The 22,284-nt window shown below is 38.5% G+C and overlaps 1 protein-coding gene across 1 annotated transcript; it reads left to right on the forward strand.

Moving 5' to 3' along the window:
* The first annotated feature begins 40 nt into the window (after positions 1 to 40).
* Positions 41 to 21,385, forward strand: cryl1 (crystallin, lambda 1). Its single transcript, XM_018696404.2, has 9 exons — positions 41 to 209; positions 1,041 to 1,148; positions 2,916 to 3,042; positions 5,190 to 5,351; positions 7,010 to 7,105; positions 7,606 to 7,704; positions 16,357 to 16,465; positions 19,875 to 19,981; positions 21,028 to 21,385. The coding sequence occupies exons 1-9, from the start codon at positions 169 to 171 to the stop codon at positions 21,130 to 21,132; spliced, it is 954 nt and encodes a 317-aa protein (XP_018551920.1). The 5' UTR covers positions 41 to 168; the 3' UTR covers positions 21,133 to 21,385.
* Positions 21,386 to 22,284: the final 899 nt, after the last annotated feature.

The following is a 22,284-nucleotide window of genomic DNA, read 5'->3' on the forward strand; positions in this document are numbered from 1 at the left end:
GGGATACAAAGTGTTCGTTTTTTTGTTTATACCTTCTCCAGCACTGGGTACTTTGGACCCTCTAGGTTGCCGTACCGGGGTGGTAACGTGACTCCAGAGGGGCACTGCAACTAGTTTTAATAGAAATACCTCAACGTTAGTTGGATCTAAAGTCTTATTATCTGAAAAATGAGTTCCTCTGACACTAAGAGCATCACTGTAATCGGCAGGTGGGTAAGGAAATGTAGTTATGTATATTCCCTCCCATGCTTTATGTTCGTTGTGAAAAGTATTCAAGGAGCTGTCATGGAAGTTACATATAAATGTCGTTTATGACTGCGTTTGCAAATTTAAATTTATCGTTGGTGGTTTTGCATATAATTTTAGTTAAGTGCATTGTTGTACTACTCTGTGATATCTTGGCAACCGTCCTGTACTTTATATGGATACGTTGCAGATTTTCTTTCACTGATTTGTCTTTGCAAGAGCCTATGTGTAAGCTTACATTTTAACCTGCTGCCTGCACCCTGTTCATTATTTATACACACTTTGCAGTCCTCTGATGTAACCTCGCTTATATCTGAAAAGTAAATACTAAATGTCACATGCAAAATTCTCAATAGTATGCAGTACAGCGACAGATACTAAATTTCCACTGCAGGACTTTGTAGACCTAAGCTTGGAAAAATCTGTGAATGCAAAAACCCGTGATGGGTTTAAGACAAGAGGGCAGGAAAAAGAAGGAACCTGAAATCAGCAAGTTTTTCAGTGGCTTAAAGGGGCTGTGTGGGCAACAAGCAGACTGTGATTCAAACCTCACGGAAAGCAATTCTTTACCACTGTTGAGGTGTCAGTTTACACTGATAAACTTAACTCATAACTCAACTTAACTCATATAAGATGCAAGACGCCTTTACTGAGTAGCTGACCTCTCACATTCCTTGAATGACTGTAGTATTGTTCATATTTTGAATTGTTCAGTGAGATATCTGTCTAATCGTAAGACAGTACAGAGGAAAGTTGACGTCCTCTGTTTGTGATTTTTTTCATGCCTGTTTCAGTGGGCTGATAGGCCGCTCCTGGGCTATGGTGTTTGCCAGTGGAGGCTACAGGGTGAAGATCTATGACAACCAGCCAGGACAGGCTGCTAAGGCCATCACAGAGATCAGGTCAGTCCTGCTGCACAACGCTGCAGTCTTTGTCCAGCATAAACATTATGTAATCTTCATTAATGTAATATTCACTCCACTCCACTCCAAGTTAAATATATTATATTATCATCATCTTTCCTCTTGATGCAATGGGCCTGTTAAGTCCATCTGGGCTATACCAAGAAACCTGACTTGTCTGGAACTTGCTTTGCTTTTGCCTTCTGTCCAGCTCATCTCAAACCAGCTCCATCATCACTGTCTTGATGTAGGATGAAGCCCCAACCAACCAGTCTGTCAGCCTTTGTTACTTGCCCTTTTCACTCTGATGGCAATATACAGTACTACTTTCTGCAGTACAGTATAATATGCATCAGAGGGTTGTGTTTGTTCCAACACCACCTTTGTACAGACACATGGTTTGTAAGTAATCAATAAAAATTGAAGCACATGTAGAAATTGTTTGCATTAACTTTCAAGGCCTCATTTATATACTTAGTCTTATTGACCTGAAATAATCTTATATGTTTAATCAGGTGTATACTGTACAAGGTACACCTGGTTACAGAGAAACTTACAAGTTGGTCCTGTCACAGTGACTTTTAGTAATATGACTCAGCAGTAGGTCAGATACTGATAGCTGTGGGGGCGTCCCCATAGCAGAATGGTTGGGGCACGTACCACATGGGCCTAAGTGCTCTAAGCAGCTGGTCCCTGGATCCTCTCCCGGTCTGGCTTGATCTTTACTGCATGTCATTCCCCCACTTTCTCTTCCTGTCTCCTCTCCACTGTCCTGTCAATAAAGGCGAAAAAAGCCCACCCCACCCCCCCAAAAAAAAGATACTGATACTGATAGATGTTGCCAGGTTGGTGTTTATGCTGGTCAGATTTATATGTACTCACAACTTGTTTTCCAAATATTTAAACTTTCCTAACAGCTTCACTGTCCATGAGGTATGGCTGCAACATAAAGGGAACATTAACAAAATGTATAAACTAGCCTCACAATTCACCCTGTTCAAAATCTAACCTGTTCTTCCTTCTAGTGCCTATGAGGAGACACATGCATTGCATTCTGTGCACACTGCATGATCAGTGGCTTCCTCTCACTATAGAAACACATGAACAAACACAAGTTCAAGCTTAAAAACTGATGACGAGTCATAGCTGGTTAAACATTACTTTGGAATGACAAAGGACTTTTTGCAAAAGCACTACAGCCTTACTTTGGAAAATATTGTCAGGAAAAAGAAGCAAATTATTCAAAAGAACGTAAGCCCTTGTATTGATTAAACAAACACAAACTCTACACCAGTATCTCATTAATTTGACTTATTTGTCATGTCAATAGCCAGTCTGCTGCTGTTTCTGCTACTGTCTACAGATGAGAAGATTGACCACATGGACAGTAGAGGGTGTCATTGTACTAGACTTTCCACCTCCAAATTGTGAAGCCTTACAATATCTGCATGTGGCAGCAATTATCATGGCAACCAATTAGTTTTGGTTTGTATTTCTGGGGGAAACAATTACACCTCTACCCACGAACCAACTTTTCTAAGAAATATACCCCAAAGGCCTCTGGCACAATCGCTCAGTCTGTTTACACAACTAAGATTATGCTTTTCTTACACCACACACATCTGCATTTATATTTTATTTTTATATTTTGGTAATGATTCCTTAGATACTGAAATAGTCATGTCACAAAACATCATGTCTTATGTTAAGTCTTTGCAGAAAGCATGTGGGTGAGTGTTAACTGTCTCTCTCACTCTGTCGACTCAGGAAGCAGTTGGAGGAGCTGGAGGAAGCCCACATGCTCAGAGGAGAGCTCACCGCCATGCAGCAGCTCACTCTGCTGAGCAGTTACGATGACCTGGCTCAGGCACTGGAGGGAGCCTTCTTTGTCCAGGTAACACACAGGCCTGCTCTCAGCACCAAAACACGTGCCATTCTGTCTGTCTGTCCCCCATGCTGAAATCAAAGGGAACTGCAGGTACATGGGTAACTTTGGTAAGATTACAGTTATCTCAGTACTGTGTGTTATGGAATTTTCTGAATTACACTGATTATCCTCAAGGGGGTGCAACATCATCAGTTCATTTGAGTTGTATGACACCTCAAAGACCACTGATCATATTTTGAATAAAGCTCAACATACATCACAGATAAGTTCAGGCATTTTGCAAAGTGATACCAGTTGGTTCAGAAGTGGTTACTCCTTCATTCTGTGGGAAAATTAAATATTTAGGGCTATATTTCCTCTTTGTCTTTATCAACTAATACTCATTGTGGGTCAGCAGTGAGAAATGTCAGTTTTAAAGTTAAGAATTTATGAATGCAGATTCATAGATGTGGATTTAATGAGCAAAATTTAAAGGTAAACTCAAATTTTTCAGTTATTTACTATAAAGTGCTGCGTGTTATTTAAGATACAGAGCAACTGTTTACTGTAGTCATTATGATTTTTAACTGCACGTCTCTTAATTTATAAAGTGTTAAATTAATTTTCTTTGAACCCTGCTTTCAAAAACTATGTTCATGAGATTCACCTTTGTCAGTCAGTTTTGTTTTCTAACCAAACTATAGTCACGTTTCATGAGTCATTTTATGAGCTGCCTGTTATGTACAAACAAAAGTTTCCTTTGGGTAAAAAACAGGTACTGCCTTACTGTTGAAATCATTACATGACGTTTAAACACCAAGTCACCCATCTTGTTTTTGCCACGCTAAGAACACAAACACAAATCAACATGTTTATCTTAACTCAATCATGTATAACACAACCGCTTAAAATAAAACACAAAGATAACTTTTTGTGTCTCATATGCCATACACCATGACTCTGCTAAAGCAGACAATGGTGCTCTTCATCTCATAGCACAGAGAGATGGGTAGGGCCAAGATAAATCAATATCTGAGTTCACACTAACACCGAACAATAGAGGATTTTTTTAGACACATAGAAAAAACAGGTAGATTATTAGATTACAGAGTTAATATGTTCAGATAGTCAGCCCCGCGTTTTCCGATAGCCTGATGCCACCTGACGCAACTGCATGCATACAGTACCACCCACATTTTAGCATTCATGAAATGTTTAAAATGAATTATACAGTATAATAAAAATAGACAATAAAAATGTAACAAATTATACACTTTAAGAAAAGGATATGATGTATGTTTGTATAAAAAGTCTGATTTGAACTTGTAATGTTTTTGTTGGAACAGAAACGCTCTTATATATTCAGTGAGTGTGGCATCATGTCATACATATACAAGCTTTCTTCAGGTATGCTTGCTCAGCCAGTTATTGCAGTTCTACACAGCAGATTAACTCTCCACCACTGCTTTTGATGGCCACTCCTTTCCGGCAGTCTGTCAGGGCAGACCTGAAAAAAAAAAAACGGCTAAACCTGAGGTGGATGGTTAAAGATTTTGAAACTGGTTGTAACCAGTTTCAAAAATGTGAACTGTGAAGCCATGGGTAATAGTTTGGTCATCTCTGCTGTGATGTGTTGTTGAAGAAAGTTTGACAACAAAGTGTGAAAGGATTACAGAAAAAGCGTGTTTTCTTACTCAACTCAAGAGGTATTTATTTATACAGATAATTTTGTTTCCTCAGGTTTTGAGATAGAAGTCAATTTGGTCTTCTAAATATTTGTCAGAGTACATTTTTTAAGCAAAAAAGTGTACAAAGTTAAGGGATTGTTTCACCCAAATTATAGGGAAACATTTCTTACTCACTTTAGTGGTATTTATCACTACTGAAAGTTTTGGTTTTATTTATCAGAGTGCATTCTCTCAAGCCAAGGGCAATACAGTAGTTTGAGCAAGACACAAAAGTTGTAAGTTATTGCTGTGATGATAAAAGTTTCCATCTTCACTGTGATGATTTACTGATTCAGAAATGCCCACGGTGTACCCTGGAGATATAATATTATAATTGTTGTTTTCATATTCAAGTAAGTTTGATGTATTTATTCTGCTACAGAAAATGAAATGTTGACAATTGTGCTTTTCTCTCAATGACTTCACAACCCATTTTCTGTTTTCCAGGAGTGTGTATTTGAGCAGCTTGAGGTCAAGCAAAGTGTCTTCCAGGACATAGAGTGCCTTGTGGGAAAAGATGTCATCCTGAGCAGCTCCACCTCCTGTCTGGTGCCAAGCAATGTCTTCTCTAAGGTTCAGAACAGGAGTCGCTGCCTCGTCTCCCATCCGGTTAGTGTGACTACAGTCCTGCTGCCTGCAGGTAGTTTAAAAGGGATTTCAGTCTAATAAACTACAAAGCAGGGAAGCCTATTTGTCAATTCCCCAATCATGTATTTACAGGTATCCCACACTTATCGTAGTGGTTTCCCCTTATTCATCTGTCCTGCATTAGAACTGCAGTGTCCACAGAAGTGAGCTTTCAGGTGATGTGGCCCATCTACTGTAAAGCACTTGAGCAGCAAATACCTGCTTACATTTCAGAAAATAACAGTCAAACATCCATCAACAGTTTACCTACACCTGAAGGGACATGCTTTTGATGACAACAATTTTCATGTTTTAGATAGGGAGGACAAGTAGTTTGAAAGAGGAAAGAAAGAGGCCACCTACATCAAAGCAGAGAAACCTCTCATCAGAGGAGGAGGTCTACAACACCATTTATCCTCTACCTACAATACTGTCCTTTCTTTTCCCAAGAATTTTAAGAACCATTCACACTTAGACTCATGTGACTCCAAGTCCTAATGAACCAAGTGACATCAGTGACCTTGATAAAGACCACACAGAGGCTAAATACCTGGTTCTATTTCACCAGTAAGTCAGAACTAAAGAGGCTTCTAAAGAGGCTTCTGGGTTGAGAGGTGAAATGTCTTCAGGTATCTATAACCAAGTCCAGTTGCCCTAGATTCAACTTTTGTTGGATGGGAAAGTGTTGCTTCTACAGTCTGAAGCATGTCCATATTATATCATATATTATATATTATATTATAATATTTGCATGAGTATATCAGATGGGTTGTCCTCAACATTTTAAATATATGATAGACGTCAGTTGTCAATCTCAAAAGGTGACTGATATTTTATAAGCTTTCTGGCACTCAGTGCATTAACATACATAATCCACAATGTTAAAATTACAGTTTTAGCTACCTGTCACCACCAAGCTTAAAACAGGATTAGTTGTTCATCCTCAGGTGAACTACTCTGTTCTTTTCCATCAATACTTCTGTTGTAGATGAGGACACTGACAAAAAGAAGTATATGGTGTACTGTAAGTACAGTGTTGTGTGGTATATTCGTCTTCTGTATCCATTCTGTTAGTAGACATAAATACTCACATAAGACAGTTATCACAGCACTTTTACCCTGTCAGAAGACGACAGGGTGACAAGATGACAAAATAAAATCAATCGTTTAGAACAGTTGGTGGTCCGGTCAGTTAATGCTGATGCTGAGGCTTGGTTTAGTAATACCTTGGTCTGTCTAAATACTTTGTCCAAAAGATGATGGATACACAACTTCATTATCTTTTGGCAAACAAATGGTTTTAAGATTATACAAATTCAATAACACATTACAATATGTAATAACTCCATCATGTCATCTCTACTTACATTATTTTACCGGATACAGAGGTCTTATTTAATATTACTAAACTGTAGGTGAAGAAAATGTATGTAGTCCAAATGCCCCAAAAGGCCCCCTGGTGGACTGTACTGCAGCCTGGTCTGGTATTTGAAAAAAAGCCTTATGGTGGAAAATTTAATGCAATAACTTTAATATATCTACATACCAGCCTTCAAGTTCTTTGTAGACACATGTCACTTAACTGAATAAACACCATTTAGTACCCACAGGATGATGTGTGATTATTCTGTGCTCCCCAGGTAAACCCACCCTACTATGTCAAACTGGTGGAGCTGATACCTCACCCAGAGACAGAAGCAACTGTTATGGACACCACCCATGCTGTAATGACTAAGGTAAAGATCGCAGATTACACAAGCCTGGACTGTCAACTACTGGTGTGTCAGAACATGCAGGAGAGATTCAAAAGACAAGTCAATATCTGAGATGGAGGCATCTGGTAAATAAGGAACCAGAACTGTAAAGGTCTGTAATGTGATTAAAAGAGTCCTATTACATACTGAAACTTCAATGAAAGGTGGAGAGGACTCGAGTATGTGGTTTGTTTAATGGTGGTAAGAATCTTAGCTCGCAGACCCTTGCACAATGTCCATTTATACCACAATTCATATCAAAGTATTACATTTTCCTTTGGGTGGAAGGCACATTTTACTGTGTTTTCACTCTTGCCATTCTTCCTGTGTGTCTTTCTTCTCCTATTAATTCTTTTAAATAAAAGAACCGTTTTTTAAACAACAGGGCGAATAATAACCCAGCCTTAAGAAAATACTTGAAAATACAGAATCACAAGTGTTGTCTTTTTGAAGCTTCGTGTGACTGATTTCTCTTGATTCAGGTTGGCCAAGCACCTGTCCGCCTGAAGAGAGAGATCGATGGGTTTGCTCTCAACAGAGTCCAGGCAGCCATTATCGCAGAGTCCTGGAGGTTGGTCCAGGTCAGTGTCTGCGTGGCCAGTGAGGCCAATTATTGCACTTCTTTTCCTCTGATACTGGTGTGCAATTTGAATCTGTTTGCATCTACTAGCAGGACTTCTATATATTTTTTTTTCCTTTTGGACATTGTATTTACTCTTATTTGATATGACATTAACACCACTTCAGGTTATGGGGTAGAGTATGAGTTATTATACTGCCCTACAAAGCCCAAGTGTACATATTTGGTCAGAATTTGGTTAGGAGGATTAGAATTCCATTTTTCTGACCTCTAATTTACCATATAAAAATAATGCCTTAGAAATGTGCAATTTTAGTGAGAATAGCATGTAAAAAACAGTTACTGTGAAATAAGCAATAAAACCAACAGTTCTGCCACAGAAAGGATAGCCAACTGCAGCTGAGAGCCACTACGGCCACTTTAGCCCTAGCTAATTTAACTTTTTCTCCCCTGGGCTCTCTAATTGAAACATATATCATTCTATGATTGGGCATTTTTGTTATTCAGTTAATTAATTCCAGTATTTTTTTAACCTGGGTCTTACTAACCAATCAGGGCAGTAGTATCATGTTCTGCTGGGAAAAATTACGGTTTATGTCAATGGCGTCTGGTAGCAATATATAGCAATGTTCCTGGTCAAACAAAAATGAACCTTTAATAAAAAGGTCTATCTCTATATCCATAATGTTGTGAGACACATAATAATCTAAGCCTGTCAGTGGCAAAAACAGGCACTTAAGTGGATGTATTTTGACACTCAAAAATATAGAGTTACTACTGGGATTCCCCTTTAACCCACATCTCTTCAATTCATGTGATTTGGTGTAGTTAAGTTGCCAAAAAATGCATACAATGAATGCATTACAAACCTTCTATCTGTTACTCAGTTTTTCAGCCAGCCTAGAAACATTAAACTCTTTTTCTCGTTTTCGCTGTTTGTGTGATTATTGCCCTCTGTAGGGCAGTTTATTGAAAAGAAATTTTACTTCCAGTTTGGTCCCTCTCTACCATGACAGTAAAAAAGGAGTCGTTTTAGAGTTGAAATTACTTATTGAGAGTAAGACCAGAGTGATGTTTTTTATTTGACTATTTCTATATTTGTCACTGCACCAACTCCTTAGTTTTTTGCTGTATGTCAGTATATAGTGTGAAAATTTTGTCATTACGCCTGTTAGTATTAGGTGCACAAGAGTATATGTGTGCAACTGTGCATGTTTGTTTTTATTTCTGAACAAGAGCTCCTCAGTCTCAGTGAGGCTTTGTGTTGCTGAGTAGAGCTGCTGATGGTTTTGTAATAGAGGCAGAAAAGAGGAAGCCCCTTGTCAGCTCACCTTTGCTATGATCTCTGTGGTCCCCTTCCAAAAAGGCACAGAATGAGAGTAAATGAGCTTTAGCCTCTGATGACAGGCACTATTACACGATCACTCATGGAAGAAATGGTCAGGACGATGAGTGTGATGACAGTTGTGACCTGAACTGAACTCACATGAAGACTTTAATTTCATTGTGATTCAGGCTTGAAATACCACTGATATCAGAATTTTTGTTTTTGTATTTTGGCATATTTTTGACATTTAATAGACTAATCAAATAAGCAATTCATCAGTGAAACAATCAGAAGATCACATGACAATCACATAATTGTTAGTGAAAATCTTTGCAGTACTAGTTCTTCTGGAGTCAAAGAACATTATGCCACAGGTGGTGCAGTACTGCCCATGACTATTAAATATTTAAAGACACATCAAAAATAAAACTTGTTCAGATCAAAAGTCTTAAGATGAACTAATAACCTAAATAATTACCAATAATGTCAATGCCCGTAATCAGTTTTTCAGAGAAGGTGTTAATGGTGGATATCTGAATAAGGAATAAATCTCTTCAAACAAAACTCTTACTGTCCTTACTGTTGACTAGATTACAAGATAATTAAAGCTGTAATGAATTAGCTCTGCCCTCTGTGGGGATAAATTACCACTGTATGTTAGAGCAAATCCCATCTCTCATTCCACAGGCTATAATAATCCTAAAGAAGGGCTTTGACTGATGTCTCTCTCTGTTTTTCTCTCCCTCATTATTCCATCTCTTTTCTCTGTCAGAGAAGTGTACCAAAGAGCAGCCCTTTCTCAGCTCAATCAGCTCATTGTGTCCTTGTCACTGACCATCCTGTACTTCTAAGTTACAGTGTTTAACTGTATCAGATGGACAATGACTGTGACCCCTCTCTCTCTCTCTCACACACACACACACACACACACACATAAAAGGTAGCAACTATAGGTAGCAACAAAACTAATTAACATAACAGCAAAACAAAGACTTGGGAAATAAAATTGTTCATGACGCAGCATGGGAGGGTGGCACGCAAGCAGCAACAAAACTGTGGGTGTGACACTCAATACATGATGTTGTCAGTTATTTCAACAGTCAAGGTTGGTCCACTGAACTAACCAAAGCAGAGTCAAATCGGATAGATCTGTGCATGACAGACTTTAGTTGTTTGGATAATCACATTTTGATTTAGAATCGTGGGGCACTATAAGGGTTGTCTAATAACTTTTTGACCTAGAAACACCAAAAATCTATTCCAAGTTATATCATGTGACTTTACACTCAAATGATTTTTTACACTGGAGAGAATTTTCTACAGTATTAATGAAGGATGAAGGCATGAAGGGAAATATCCTCTACTATACACCAAGAGTATGGTTGATCCATCACATGCATTTACGCTTCATGGAAAATAATTTGATTGATTGGCATGACTATGCTTGTTTCTTGTGATTGTTCCCATCAGACTCTTCCTCATTTTTCCCACAATTTAAACAAAGAACATAATAATCTATGCAAGATTGAGTCACCTTTTTAAAACCGGGCAACACTTAATCTGCCCATTGCTATCTGTATTTTACTTAGCAATGTATCAAAATGTTTAATAAGTTGCTTACAGATTTTACCCTTTTACCCCAGTTGGTGTTCTTATAGTGTCTGTGGCTTTAAAGCACAGTGATGATGACAATGCTCTGTGATACCATAGACATTTAAATTGAGAGTACGTTTTCATATGTAATAATTGATTTTGAAAATAACAAACAAATTCCATATTTAAATATGAAGTTCAGCTCTTCACTTTTACTACTAAGAACATGTCACATGTCAGTGCTTCCTTGTAAATGCAATTTCACAAAAAATCTATTACTGTCTTACTAAAGTACTGTATTTCTTATGGCACAAAATTTTCTATAGTAAAATAAAATTAGCAGCACAACTATAATAAGAAAAATAACTCCTTTTCTGAGACCATCTGACATTTTAAACAAAAGCGGCTGATGGTTTTAGTGTTGTGACTGGAATTTACACAAACTGTCAGAACAGGCTGGTCCACTGGACTAGCTCTGTTACTGCATCCTCAGGGTTACACCTGCATCTCTATGGCTTGTGTGTCATGTAAGCTTCATTACCTATTTTAAATGTCATGGCATCCATCAGTGACAATCAAATAAATGTCAACTAAATGACTAGTTTAGAAACTCAAAAACAAGCCAGAATTTGAGAGTGCAGTAGCCTCTCATTTATATGTTCGTAAATTTGCAGTACATTACTTATGAACTTTCTCCTGTTTTGTCTGTCACAGTTATTTTACAGCTGCACCTGACATCAGTCAGTTGGGTGAATATGTGGCTTCTTATTTTTAGAATACAGACAATTACCAGAGCATTTAATTGAACAAAGTACAATTTAACATAATAATGCTCACAATAAATAATATGTTTGAGAAAATAAATTAGCTCCATATTTATTAAGACTGTCAGGGAAGTGTTGATTATATGGTCATTTTTAGCCAAAATGGCTCTATAGGTGGCACTGTCCGCCTCTTTTATCCAGACTGAAATATCTCAACAACTATTGGACGGATTGCCATGAAATTTACCGTGAAACATTCATTGTCCTCGGAGGATAAATTCTGCTGAATTTGGTGATCTTCTGACTTCCCATGGCTCCATCATATGGCTGACATTTGTTGTTTCATGTGGATTATCTTTACAATTACTGGATATTAGGAAAGACAGTGTTCTTGCAGGGGATATATTAAAAGCCCTTCTTTGGGTGTATTAGTGAAAATTGAGATCGGTTTCAACCTCAGCAAGCATTTGTCAGGGCAGAAACAGTAAAAACAGATTGTTTACACCTGGTCACGTCCATGTCTACAATTGGGGAAAAAGCAGATTTTTGGGTCAACGGTTGAGGTTAGGGTAAAGGTTGGCCTGACTGTGCTTCTTTCTTTGGATTGTTTGTTTCTCATCAGACTATCCCTAATTTTTTCCTCTATTTAAACATAGAATTAATAATATGTTTAAGATTGAGTCACTACTGATGATCCTTCTTTTGGATTTTAGGGATAAGCAAGTAGTGGTTATCGTAAGTCTCTAGAAAATTAATGCAAATCTATCTAATGCCCCCAAAAAGTGACAGAGATCACTATGCATTATGGAAGTGAAACAGGAATGTGACAGCACTCAAAACGACCACTTACTGAGGCAGACTTTTATTGATTATAGGGATCGTGGGATGACGTGCAGCAAAGGTCCTGAACTTGTCACAGTTTGAACTTTTAAGATTTTTGGAATTTACTGTCCCTCCTTGAGCAACTCTGGATTGCTAATTTCAAGAGGAACTTCTTGGTTCACTGATGAGCTAAGTGGGCCTGCAGTCTGAAAGCATTTGTTGGTTCAGTCAGTGCAGAATGCTGCTGAGAATTAAAGTGCACTTCAAGGAAATGAAGCAGTGTACCTCTCCCTCCTGATTGTGTTCTGGCTGTAACATAGCATCCATGGATCCACCACATGATATTTGTGTCTTCACACAGGCCTGTGGAAGCTCAGGCTCATATCTACATGACATTCCATACTGTCTGTGGATCACTCTCTTGTGAGGCCCCTGTTGAGGAGTATTAACCCTGAGGGCACCCTTAGGTCCTAACCGACAAAAATGCCACATTGCTGTTAAAGTGTTAGACTGCTCTGGAGGGACCTCCACCTGAGTTCATCTCAGAGCATCATGATGACATCAGACTGCTGACGGTAAAGTAGAAATTATGAGGGCCATCCAAATTGCACCCACAAGATTCTTGTCTACAACTTGTCTATGTCAAAAGAATGTACTGTAGTAGAGATGGTCAGTGTTGCCGTGTTTTAACTAATAGCTCAGTTAACAGTAGTGACCGCAGATATGTCTGACCTGTTTTGCATTTAGTTCATAAGCTGTGGAAAAACAGGGTTGTGATATTGTTAATGTAGTGGAATGTGTGGATTTAAATCAGCAGTAATCCAGACCAGTTGTTAGATTTAGATGTTAGTTTCTCACAGATAATTTTCAACTTCAGATATGCTAGAGTTTGGGCACACTTGCAAAGCTTAACAAACAGACAAGACATCTTTACTAAAAATGTCCAGAAAGAAATAATACAAATAATCAAAGTGACAATCACAGACTGCTAAATTAGACAAGTACTGATGTAGACCTGTAGCAAAACAGGCATACCATGACAGACTTGTCATAGTATGCCATAGTATGACACTTAAATGAGGCAGAGCTACTGTATGATGGATGTCAAGAGTTACACCTGTGCCTTTTCTACTCTGAAAGTTAAAACATCTGCCATAAAAAGCTTTCTTAATGTACATCCTTCACAGCCACCCATAAAGCTCCCTGTGTGTGTAAGAATAAGCAACTAGTTTTTGTTATAACTTTATGAGAAAAACCCATGGAAGTTTTTACTTCACAAGAAATCTAAAAGTTTATGGGCTTAGTCCTTACAATTGCATGAACCTGCAGAGAAATCTTTTGTAGTGACATTATAGACAATCTGCTCGCTTCTTATTTGTCTCAGTAAAGGCGGTTTTAGTTTCTTTATCTCTGGCACATGCTTTGTTGAGTTGAGAATTTCTCACAGTTTTTTTTAGAAAATTTTAAGCACCATCTACACAATTTTAACAACAAGGTTAAACCTGTCAGACAGGAATGATCTTTCTGTCTTTTTGGCATGTCCTCTTGTCAAAGTTGTTCAACAGGTAAATCTTGAACTTTTGTCAGTCTTAGTTGTCATAGCTATGTAATAGTATGTGGGCCTAGCTCTAATTGAATCATACTTGGTGTCTAAGGCAACCTGAGCAAAACAAGATTATTCATAACAAGCTGGTATTTCTATTCTAGTCTCTGCTGGAGATAGAGATATGCTGTGAATCTTTATTGCTGCTTGAGCCCAGAGCAGGTGAACCAGACGAACCAAATGACCTGAGCTTCACCCCACTGCTGTGCCATGTGACAAAAATGAAGTGATTTGCACTGTAGATGTCAATTCTCAGAATATACTGGACTAAATTCACATTCCAGTACTTGACTGAAGTCATCTTCCCAGGATGGTTTGCAATTGCCGCAGCAGACTTTACCAAGGATCTAAAAAAATTAACACATACACGATATGTGGGGGTCAACAAAAATACCAGTTATCTCATTTCAAAGTGCTTTTTTCATATTCATGTAAGCTAGTATAAAACAGAGAAATTTACATTCAATACATTCTTTTCAAATGTAACACTTTCACAGGTATATTAGATTGTCACTATGGTTGTCAGTTTGTTTTAGTATATTTCTTGGCTGCATGGGAAACATAAAGAAGCAGATTCAAATTGATGGTAACCTGAGTATGTAGTACTGTATGTACTACAGCCTGTTGAGATCAAGAAACAAGACATCAGCCGTCCTTTCTACACCCATCTACCCACTGCAACCACAGTCTTTCTAATGCTGGTCACTGGGAAATGTCCAGTTCAGCATTCCATTCCCACTGGGAACACTTAACATGTGATCATTCATCTGACATAGAAGCACTCACCAAGTGTTGTAGCATGAAGAGTTGTTGAGTGAGAGAAATTTTTACACATGATCCAATAAACCCCCAAAACAACATAGCTGCCGTATAAGTACTGTGTTATTACTGCTGCCTTTTTTGAAGCCTGTCTGTCTAGTCGTACAGTAGAGTGATGCTATTGTGTGACACGCCTAATGACTACTGATCTATAAAATGTTCATGGGTGATGCATCTGGGTCACATGCCAGAGGAACTGTTTTTAATCATCGTTGATGTCACAGTGAGGTGCAACAGTAGAAAGAGTTCAGTCTTCATATACAATGCCATAATTAAAATGTATTGGGAACAGTTTAGACAAGAATAGATACAGAATCATCTCCTCCTATTCATGACATTATTTTTGATAACACCCTTACTTTACAGCATGCACTTCACACAAGAAGGCAGAAACAGAGTCTTATGGAGATGATGGCGCCTGATTGGGCCTTATCAGTCATGACGTATTATCTTTCACTTCTGTGTTACTTAAACAGTTACAAGTAACAGTTCCACCTTGTCGTTGGTCCAAGTAAGAAAGAAATCTCCAGTCTATCTTTTTACCATTGCTGTTCCTTGTTCATAGTATTTTCTGCAATTCAGTAACAACTGCAGAGTAAGGCAATCTGCTTCCTGTTTACACCAGCAAGCACATGCCTAGTTTCCATGAATGGTCATGTGATGTGCGTTTTCAGGCGTTGGACAGAGATTATTTCTGATACTGAGCTAAAAATGCACACTAGGGTGGATAAGCCTTTGTCAGTTACGAGTGACCAAGCAGCTCTCTGTTCTCTCTTCTAGAACTAGTGTGAACAGTAATCCAAAAAAGATCAAAACATCAATAATGACCTGAAGTTTGGCATTGAGAGTCAAGGCCTGTGATCTTACGGTGGCCTTGTGATCCTTCTTACATAACAGGGACTCTCTCCCACCCCTCAAAACACACACACACACACACACATATGCCAAAAATGGTCTTTGAGTCAGGGCCAGCATTGGAAAGCAGAGTGGCTGAGAAACCAGCTTGTTACCCCCAGTGATTACAGTGGAGAAAAGACCCCACCCACCATCCTGCTTTGCTTAGATAACAGGCCCGTTGTTGGAAGCAGGACCCAAACAAAGACGACCCTGTCCCTCTCCTCTTGTTCACCCTACTCTCTGTATCCGAGGTTTGATTTCTTCTGTGGTCAGCCAGTAGGTATCTCTAACTCAAAGATACCTGAACCACTCCCTCTGTCTCACCTTCCATCCATCTCTCTATCCTCAACCACTCTCCTCCCTGTACTGCCTACATAATCCTGGGGACACAGAATTGGCTGATCAGGGAAACATTATATGGTGGGAGTAGTCTGATGCGATCAAAGGGAATTTGTGCGGTTCCAAAACCCTGGGGGTAAAAAGCCATGACTTTGTTAACTGCCAGGGAAAATCTGTTCTTATGTCTTCATCCTTACGCAAAACAGGAGTTATGTTTGTTTGTTTGTTGGTAGCATCAGTACCATCAAATCTTCCACCCAGGAACATGGGAAAAACTATGTGGAAAACACATGATTGATGACACAGACTTGACCTGTTTCCTGTACTGACAGATAAAGAAAATATTTGTCTTCAAAGCTGCTGCAGAAAGATGTAGTCATACATTTACTGACTGACTGATTTGTCTGTTTTTGTAAGGTATTCAATAAAGTCAGTGAAGTCAGATAAAGTGTCTGTTTGAAACACATTTTTTCTCTCTTACTCTATCAGGGTGGTGTTATCTCAGTCAAGGACATCGACCTGGTGATGTCAGAGGGGCTAGGAATGCGTTACGCCTTCATTGGTCCCATGGAAACAATGCATCTCAATGCGCCTGAAGGTAATGTTCCCAGTTTGGATTTTTTGCTCGCATAAACAGAAGGTCACTACTCGGCACTGTCTGAGAAAATGGTCCACAGCAGCAATGACATCATCATTACTGTCACAATCGTGGCCCCTTCTTCATTTTGGGGAAGAGGTAGTAGTCTGAGGGTGCCAAATCAGGTGAACAGGCTGAGTGTTAGACGAGTTCAGATCCAGAGTTCAGATCTGTTTTACTCATGTCCTTCCACCTTAGGCCACAAACCTTCTTAAGATAGCTCTACATATTATTATCACCTCTTAGAGAACTGAAATCTTGATGAAATAAATGAATGAAGAAATTCATTAATTTACTAAAACATTTGTACTACTTTCTCAACTAAATGAAATAACGAATTCCATATCACCATTACATGACAATTGTTATAACTGTTGTTCTCTTAAAGCTTCATTTGATAACACTAGGCCCTCAGTTATATAAAAACTGTGAGAAAATCCACAGTGACATACTCATACACGTCTCAACACAACATGCATGTACTGTGCAATACTGTGGTGGCGTTCCTGTGTGTGTCAGAGAGAGATACCGAGGGTGAAACTTCAGCGAGATGGAGAATATCAAAGGGGAGTGTGAAACTCAGAGAGCAACACTGACTGTGTACACACACAGAAAAAGGTCGCTCTGGCCGAACAAAGCAGTCTTTTAATGGGTAGTGATGAATGCACTCCCTCACACCAGTAATCCAAAACTCACAGAGCCCACATCACAGCCTTCAAACTAGGTGCCAACTCTGCCTGTAGTTACAGTGCTGAAGCTCTCTACTGATTTTTTTTTTCTGCTCAGGAAACAGTAGTATGATCATGTTCTCAAAAGATTGCTAAGACCGACTCCTGTAGTGACTTCCCATCTTTAAATCATTCCAATCAGATACTGGAGCACCCAGGCTCTCTATTTCTGTCCCTTTTTCTGCTCAGCCTGAATGACTTGGCTTTTGTAAACAATGTATCTGCACAAAGAGCATTATCCTTTACAGAAATAATCCACTGAAAACCCCACTGCCTGTAGTCTTAAATGAAGCTCTGAAATGTTTGTAGCTTGTTTCTTCATGTAACCAGCTTGGATTTCACAGCAGCCACAATGAAATCAAATGGAGACCCCAGCAAAAAAATGTTTGAAAACAATCCAAAACTATGATCCACTTCTCTCCCATCTCTAAATGTATTCTCAATACATCCCAAACACTTGTCATTGGCTTGGTCAGTTGCAACCAACAGAAGCAAAAATTGTTGATGGACTGCAGAAAAGCGGATTATGGACATTTTTATGCCTGTGGCTGGGCTGGAGGCATCATGTTTTCAGCATTTTCGTCCATCTGTCTATCCCATTTTTGTGAATGTGATATCTCAATAATGCCTTGAAGAAATTTCTTGGAACGTGTTCACTTAGACTCAAGGATGAACTGATTAGATTTTAGTGGTCAAAGTGTGACCTCATGCCCACACCATTGTGGTGAATGTGATCTATCAGGAACACAAGGAGATAATTTCATTACTTTTGGCACAAACCGTCATTTGGACTCAAGGATGAACTGATTAGAGTTTGGTGTGTCAAAGGTCAAAGTCACTGTGATCTCACAAAACATGTTTTTGGCTATAACTCAAGAATTAATACATTAATTGTGATAAAATACAGTTAATACCTTTTATTAAATGCCTTCAAAGTCTTCACTGCATATTTTACGAGTCTGGACAGACATGGATATGGACATAAACTGCAACTGGACTGGTTGGAGGAGGCATACAACCATTAGTCAGGAAGTAAGTAAGTGATGAAAGGAGTGAAAGGCCAGTGGAAAAAACGCCTCTGCTTCCACAGGTTAAAACTGAAGCAGAAATCTGTAACTTTCCATTCCTTTTCAGCCTCAGCAGAAATATTTGATAAACGTAAGTTACTGCGAGAAGCTTGAATCATCCACAGCAAAACTTTGAATACAGTGTGTCCCAGAGCCATATGTGATACCGCTTGGCTTGATCCTTGATTCGGATGCATCGAAAAACATGACACAGTAGCAGCAAAAGTGGAATTCCATAGCAAGAAAACAAACAGCTTGTATCTTCCTCCCACACTAAGTCTGGGTTTGGCTGAAGGTAGATGATACTTATCGCACTGCTGTGTCATATATATGTACTGTGTCCCACTATGTTTCAAAATTCAGCTTTAGGACAAAATACAAGATAATATAAAGATATAAATGCAGAGTATTCTAGTATTCTATTCTACATCGTTGTCAGATCTGAATATTTTCATTAAAACAAGAAGATTGAAAACCTTTACAATATTTTTTTCAGTTTGATTGAATAACGTACAAGTGTCACTCTTTTAAATCTTTGGTGTGAAACTTCATTTGAGTGTGAGAAAACAGTTTTAAATGGACATCCTTTAACCTGCCTTAATTAAAGAGCTGGTGTGAAGTAGTAGTTCTCGTCTTTCTGTTTTTTTCAGATTGCTTCACACTGACTCTTTATTACTTCGAAGATTTTGTCCTCACCTTCTGAGTTTCTTATCACAGGAATGTCAACAAACCATACTGCAGTCCCTCTTTATAATATGTTTTATCCTATCATTCATTGCAATGTATACCTGTGCTGCCTCACTGATCATTAGCTGGGTATTTGTCATTTTTCTACATCCCAATTAAGGGACACAGTCACTTATTTGGTTCAGACACACTTGTTTGTGTGCTGGAGGTTGTTAATATAAAGGTGTTGCACCACATTTTACCAGGTTGTCAACTATAAATGGCATAGGCAGCTCAGAACAAAGGCAGTTATCAGCTATTATTCATGTTCTTGATTTCAAATAGGAGAAGAACATTTCATGTACAGAAAACAAAGCCAGTCAGTCATTTGACTGGAGCCCTGACTGCATAGTCCCACTCACTGAACTGAAAGACGACTGATCAGTGTATATTCCTCATGATCCCCACCTTCTGGAAATATACATGCTGTCACTGTAACTCACATGCCTAACTTTATATAACTCTTTATATAATTAATGGCTTCTAAGTCTTTTTAGCTGATCTACAGTTCAGCATTACTCTTGTACTTTCTGGGCCCAATTCCCGCAGTTTAGGCCAATGAATGTCATTCAGCTGGAATCGTACCCTCTCACCAGAGTTACATAGTACAACAGTGGGAATGACAGAGGCACTATTCTCCCTATTACAAGTCATTGTAGCATCAAAATGTTTTTGAAGCTGTTATTTTAAGGTGAAATAGTTATGTAATGTTGCTATACTTGTATTTTGCCCTGAGCAGGAATTTTCAGTGTAAGAGCAAGCAACTTTCTCTGCATCTGTTTGAGGCTATAAGGTGTGTTGTTTGTTACGTTATGTATGTGAACTGTTCTCATTCCTGTCCTCCCACAGGTTTGGAAGACTACATGAAACGATATGGAGAGGGCATAACAAGGGTCTTGAATTCCTTCGGGCCTGTACCAAACTTCTTCGGTGATGGAGCCGAGAGCATTGTTAATGTAAGTGTGACGGCAGCAGAAGAGACCACATATTAATTTATCCAGATCAAAGGCATTTAATCCAAACAGATAATCAGTCAGTCAAATGAAGCGAGTGTTTGTTGATAGCGTCTTTAGTTCTGCATGACTGAAAGTCAAAACTTCCCTCTCAACCGAGCACCCTAAAGCTTGCTCCTCGGTCACATGCTATCACAGGCTGTTAAAATGTTAACCACAGAAGGTCACCATGTGAAGAAACACTGAGCTGGAGCAATAAATAGTTTAAGGTGAATATTCACACGTTCCCTTCGATTGTTTACTTAACCAGTTGTATTCATGCAGCGTCCTGGTTCATGTTCAACAGTTACACTCGAGCACACTCAAGAGCACACTTTTCCTCTGTGACTATAGGTTCAGTAACGGTGATGCATATCAGAACATCCAACAACATTAACTTTAGCCCTCTTAAGCTTTAAAAGTAGTCAGCTTGGATTCCACCGAGTTTAAATTATGGTCCAGAAGATAGTTTTACCCCCGAGAAAAGTCCCTGTTCAGGGGATAGCACTTTCTGAATTTTTCAGGAACATTTAGGTTGGGTCTTGCAGCACTGAATGTCACACCCAGTATTTTTAAAAATCTATAACTAGAAGCATTGTTTTGCTTGTAGTTTGTGACCTAAAATAATCAGGATGAAGCAGGCTGAGAGATTTTACAACTGAGCACATGACCAAGACAGTGACAGGCCTCTGCATGACCTGTTTTTAGCGCAAGCTCATACTTAACCTGTGTGTTAATCAGATGTGTTTACAGCCCTGAAGTGGTGGTTCACTAGTTATCAGGCTATATCAAACTAATGTTACCCAAACGCAAAACATGTGGACAGTCATAGTGTCAAGTAAAAAAACAAACAAACAGATAACTATATGTTCAATTTGGATGTCTGGTATTTTTTTAAAAAATGCAATTGACTGTGTTCTCATTTGTTCTTTTCCAATTCCTGAGAAACTCTGATATGCCCAGAAAGCCTTCAACTCTTTGCCTCCATGTTTCCCTCCATGCTGCCACAGGAGATGTGTGAGCTGATTCCCAGTGACCAGCAGCATCTGTCGGCCAGGAGGGAGAGGAGGGATCAGCTCCTCATGGGTTTAGCAAAGCTTAAGAAGGACCACTGAGATACATGCAGGGCCCAAACTCAAGAAAATGAATGATTATGACTCCTGACTGGGGACATTAAATGAGATCTGTGGCTTGCCACCAATTAAGAAGCAGGGATTCAATTCAAACATTTTTTTCTAATTCTACACATGATTATCTTTTCTCAACTTCATTTCAAGACATTGTGGTAATTAAGAGACTGAATTAAAAGCAGATGTTAAACAACATATGATAGATGATGTTTTGATTAATAAAAACAGTAGAATCGAACATTTATGTAATTTTTCTACTTATTTACTTAATACAAAATGTAATCACTTAAACTATGTAACCTTAGAAAATATTTCTTGAGTACTGTAGTGGTCACTGTTCCCTTCAGCAAAACAAACTGATGAAATGCGTTGCGTTAAATGGCGAGTGACAAATTCCTGAATCTGAGGAAAACAATGAATGGGAACATGTCACGAGTGCTACTTATGCTCACTGTGACTTTTCCGCTCTGCTTCTGTTGCAGATTTTATTTCATAGTCATATCAGGCCAGAGTGACCATCACATGGTCGTACTGTGTGGCCTACATTTATGAAATATGACAAGTCGTACCGCAGTCACAAAAACAAGCATAAACATGTTATTGGTTAAATATGGGTTATGTAGAATATAAGAAAATGTAAATAAGAGCTTTGATAAAAAAAACAGGTGTTTTAAAGTTACCAACATTGTTTTACACTTTCAAAAAATGTCACCACAGTTTTGAGGCCATTATGTTATTATTTAGTGTGTTATTCATAATATGGAAACATGAAATTGGTACTGATTACTTCATCCACTTTAGAATAAATATTGAGTCCAAAAAACTAAATGTCATTGGTGGAAAGCAACTAAGTACATTTACCTACTAAGCACTTATTCTTGAGTATTTCCATTTTCTGATATTTCTCAACAAATCATATTGTATTTTTTACTCTACTAGATACTAGTCTGTGAATTTCACATGCAAATTAATAAAGTATCTATAATCATCTAGTCACTTTTCAGACTAAAAGACAAAAGTAAAGGATCTGAGTATTCCTCCACTATTGTGAAATTAAAAACTAAAATACTCTTACGCTAATCAGAGCTGGATTACAACTGGACAAAGCAGCAACTGCACAGGGATCCCACACCAACA

This window comes from Lates calcarifer, linkage group LG1, assembly GCF_001640805.2.
Source record: "Lates calcarifer isolate ASB-BC8 linkage group LG1, TLL_Latcal_v3, whole genome shotgun sequence".
NCBI classification, from domain to species: Eukaryota; Metazoa; Chordata; class Actinopteri; family Centropomidae; genus Lates; species Lates calcarifer.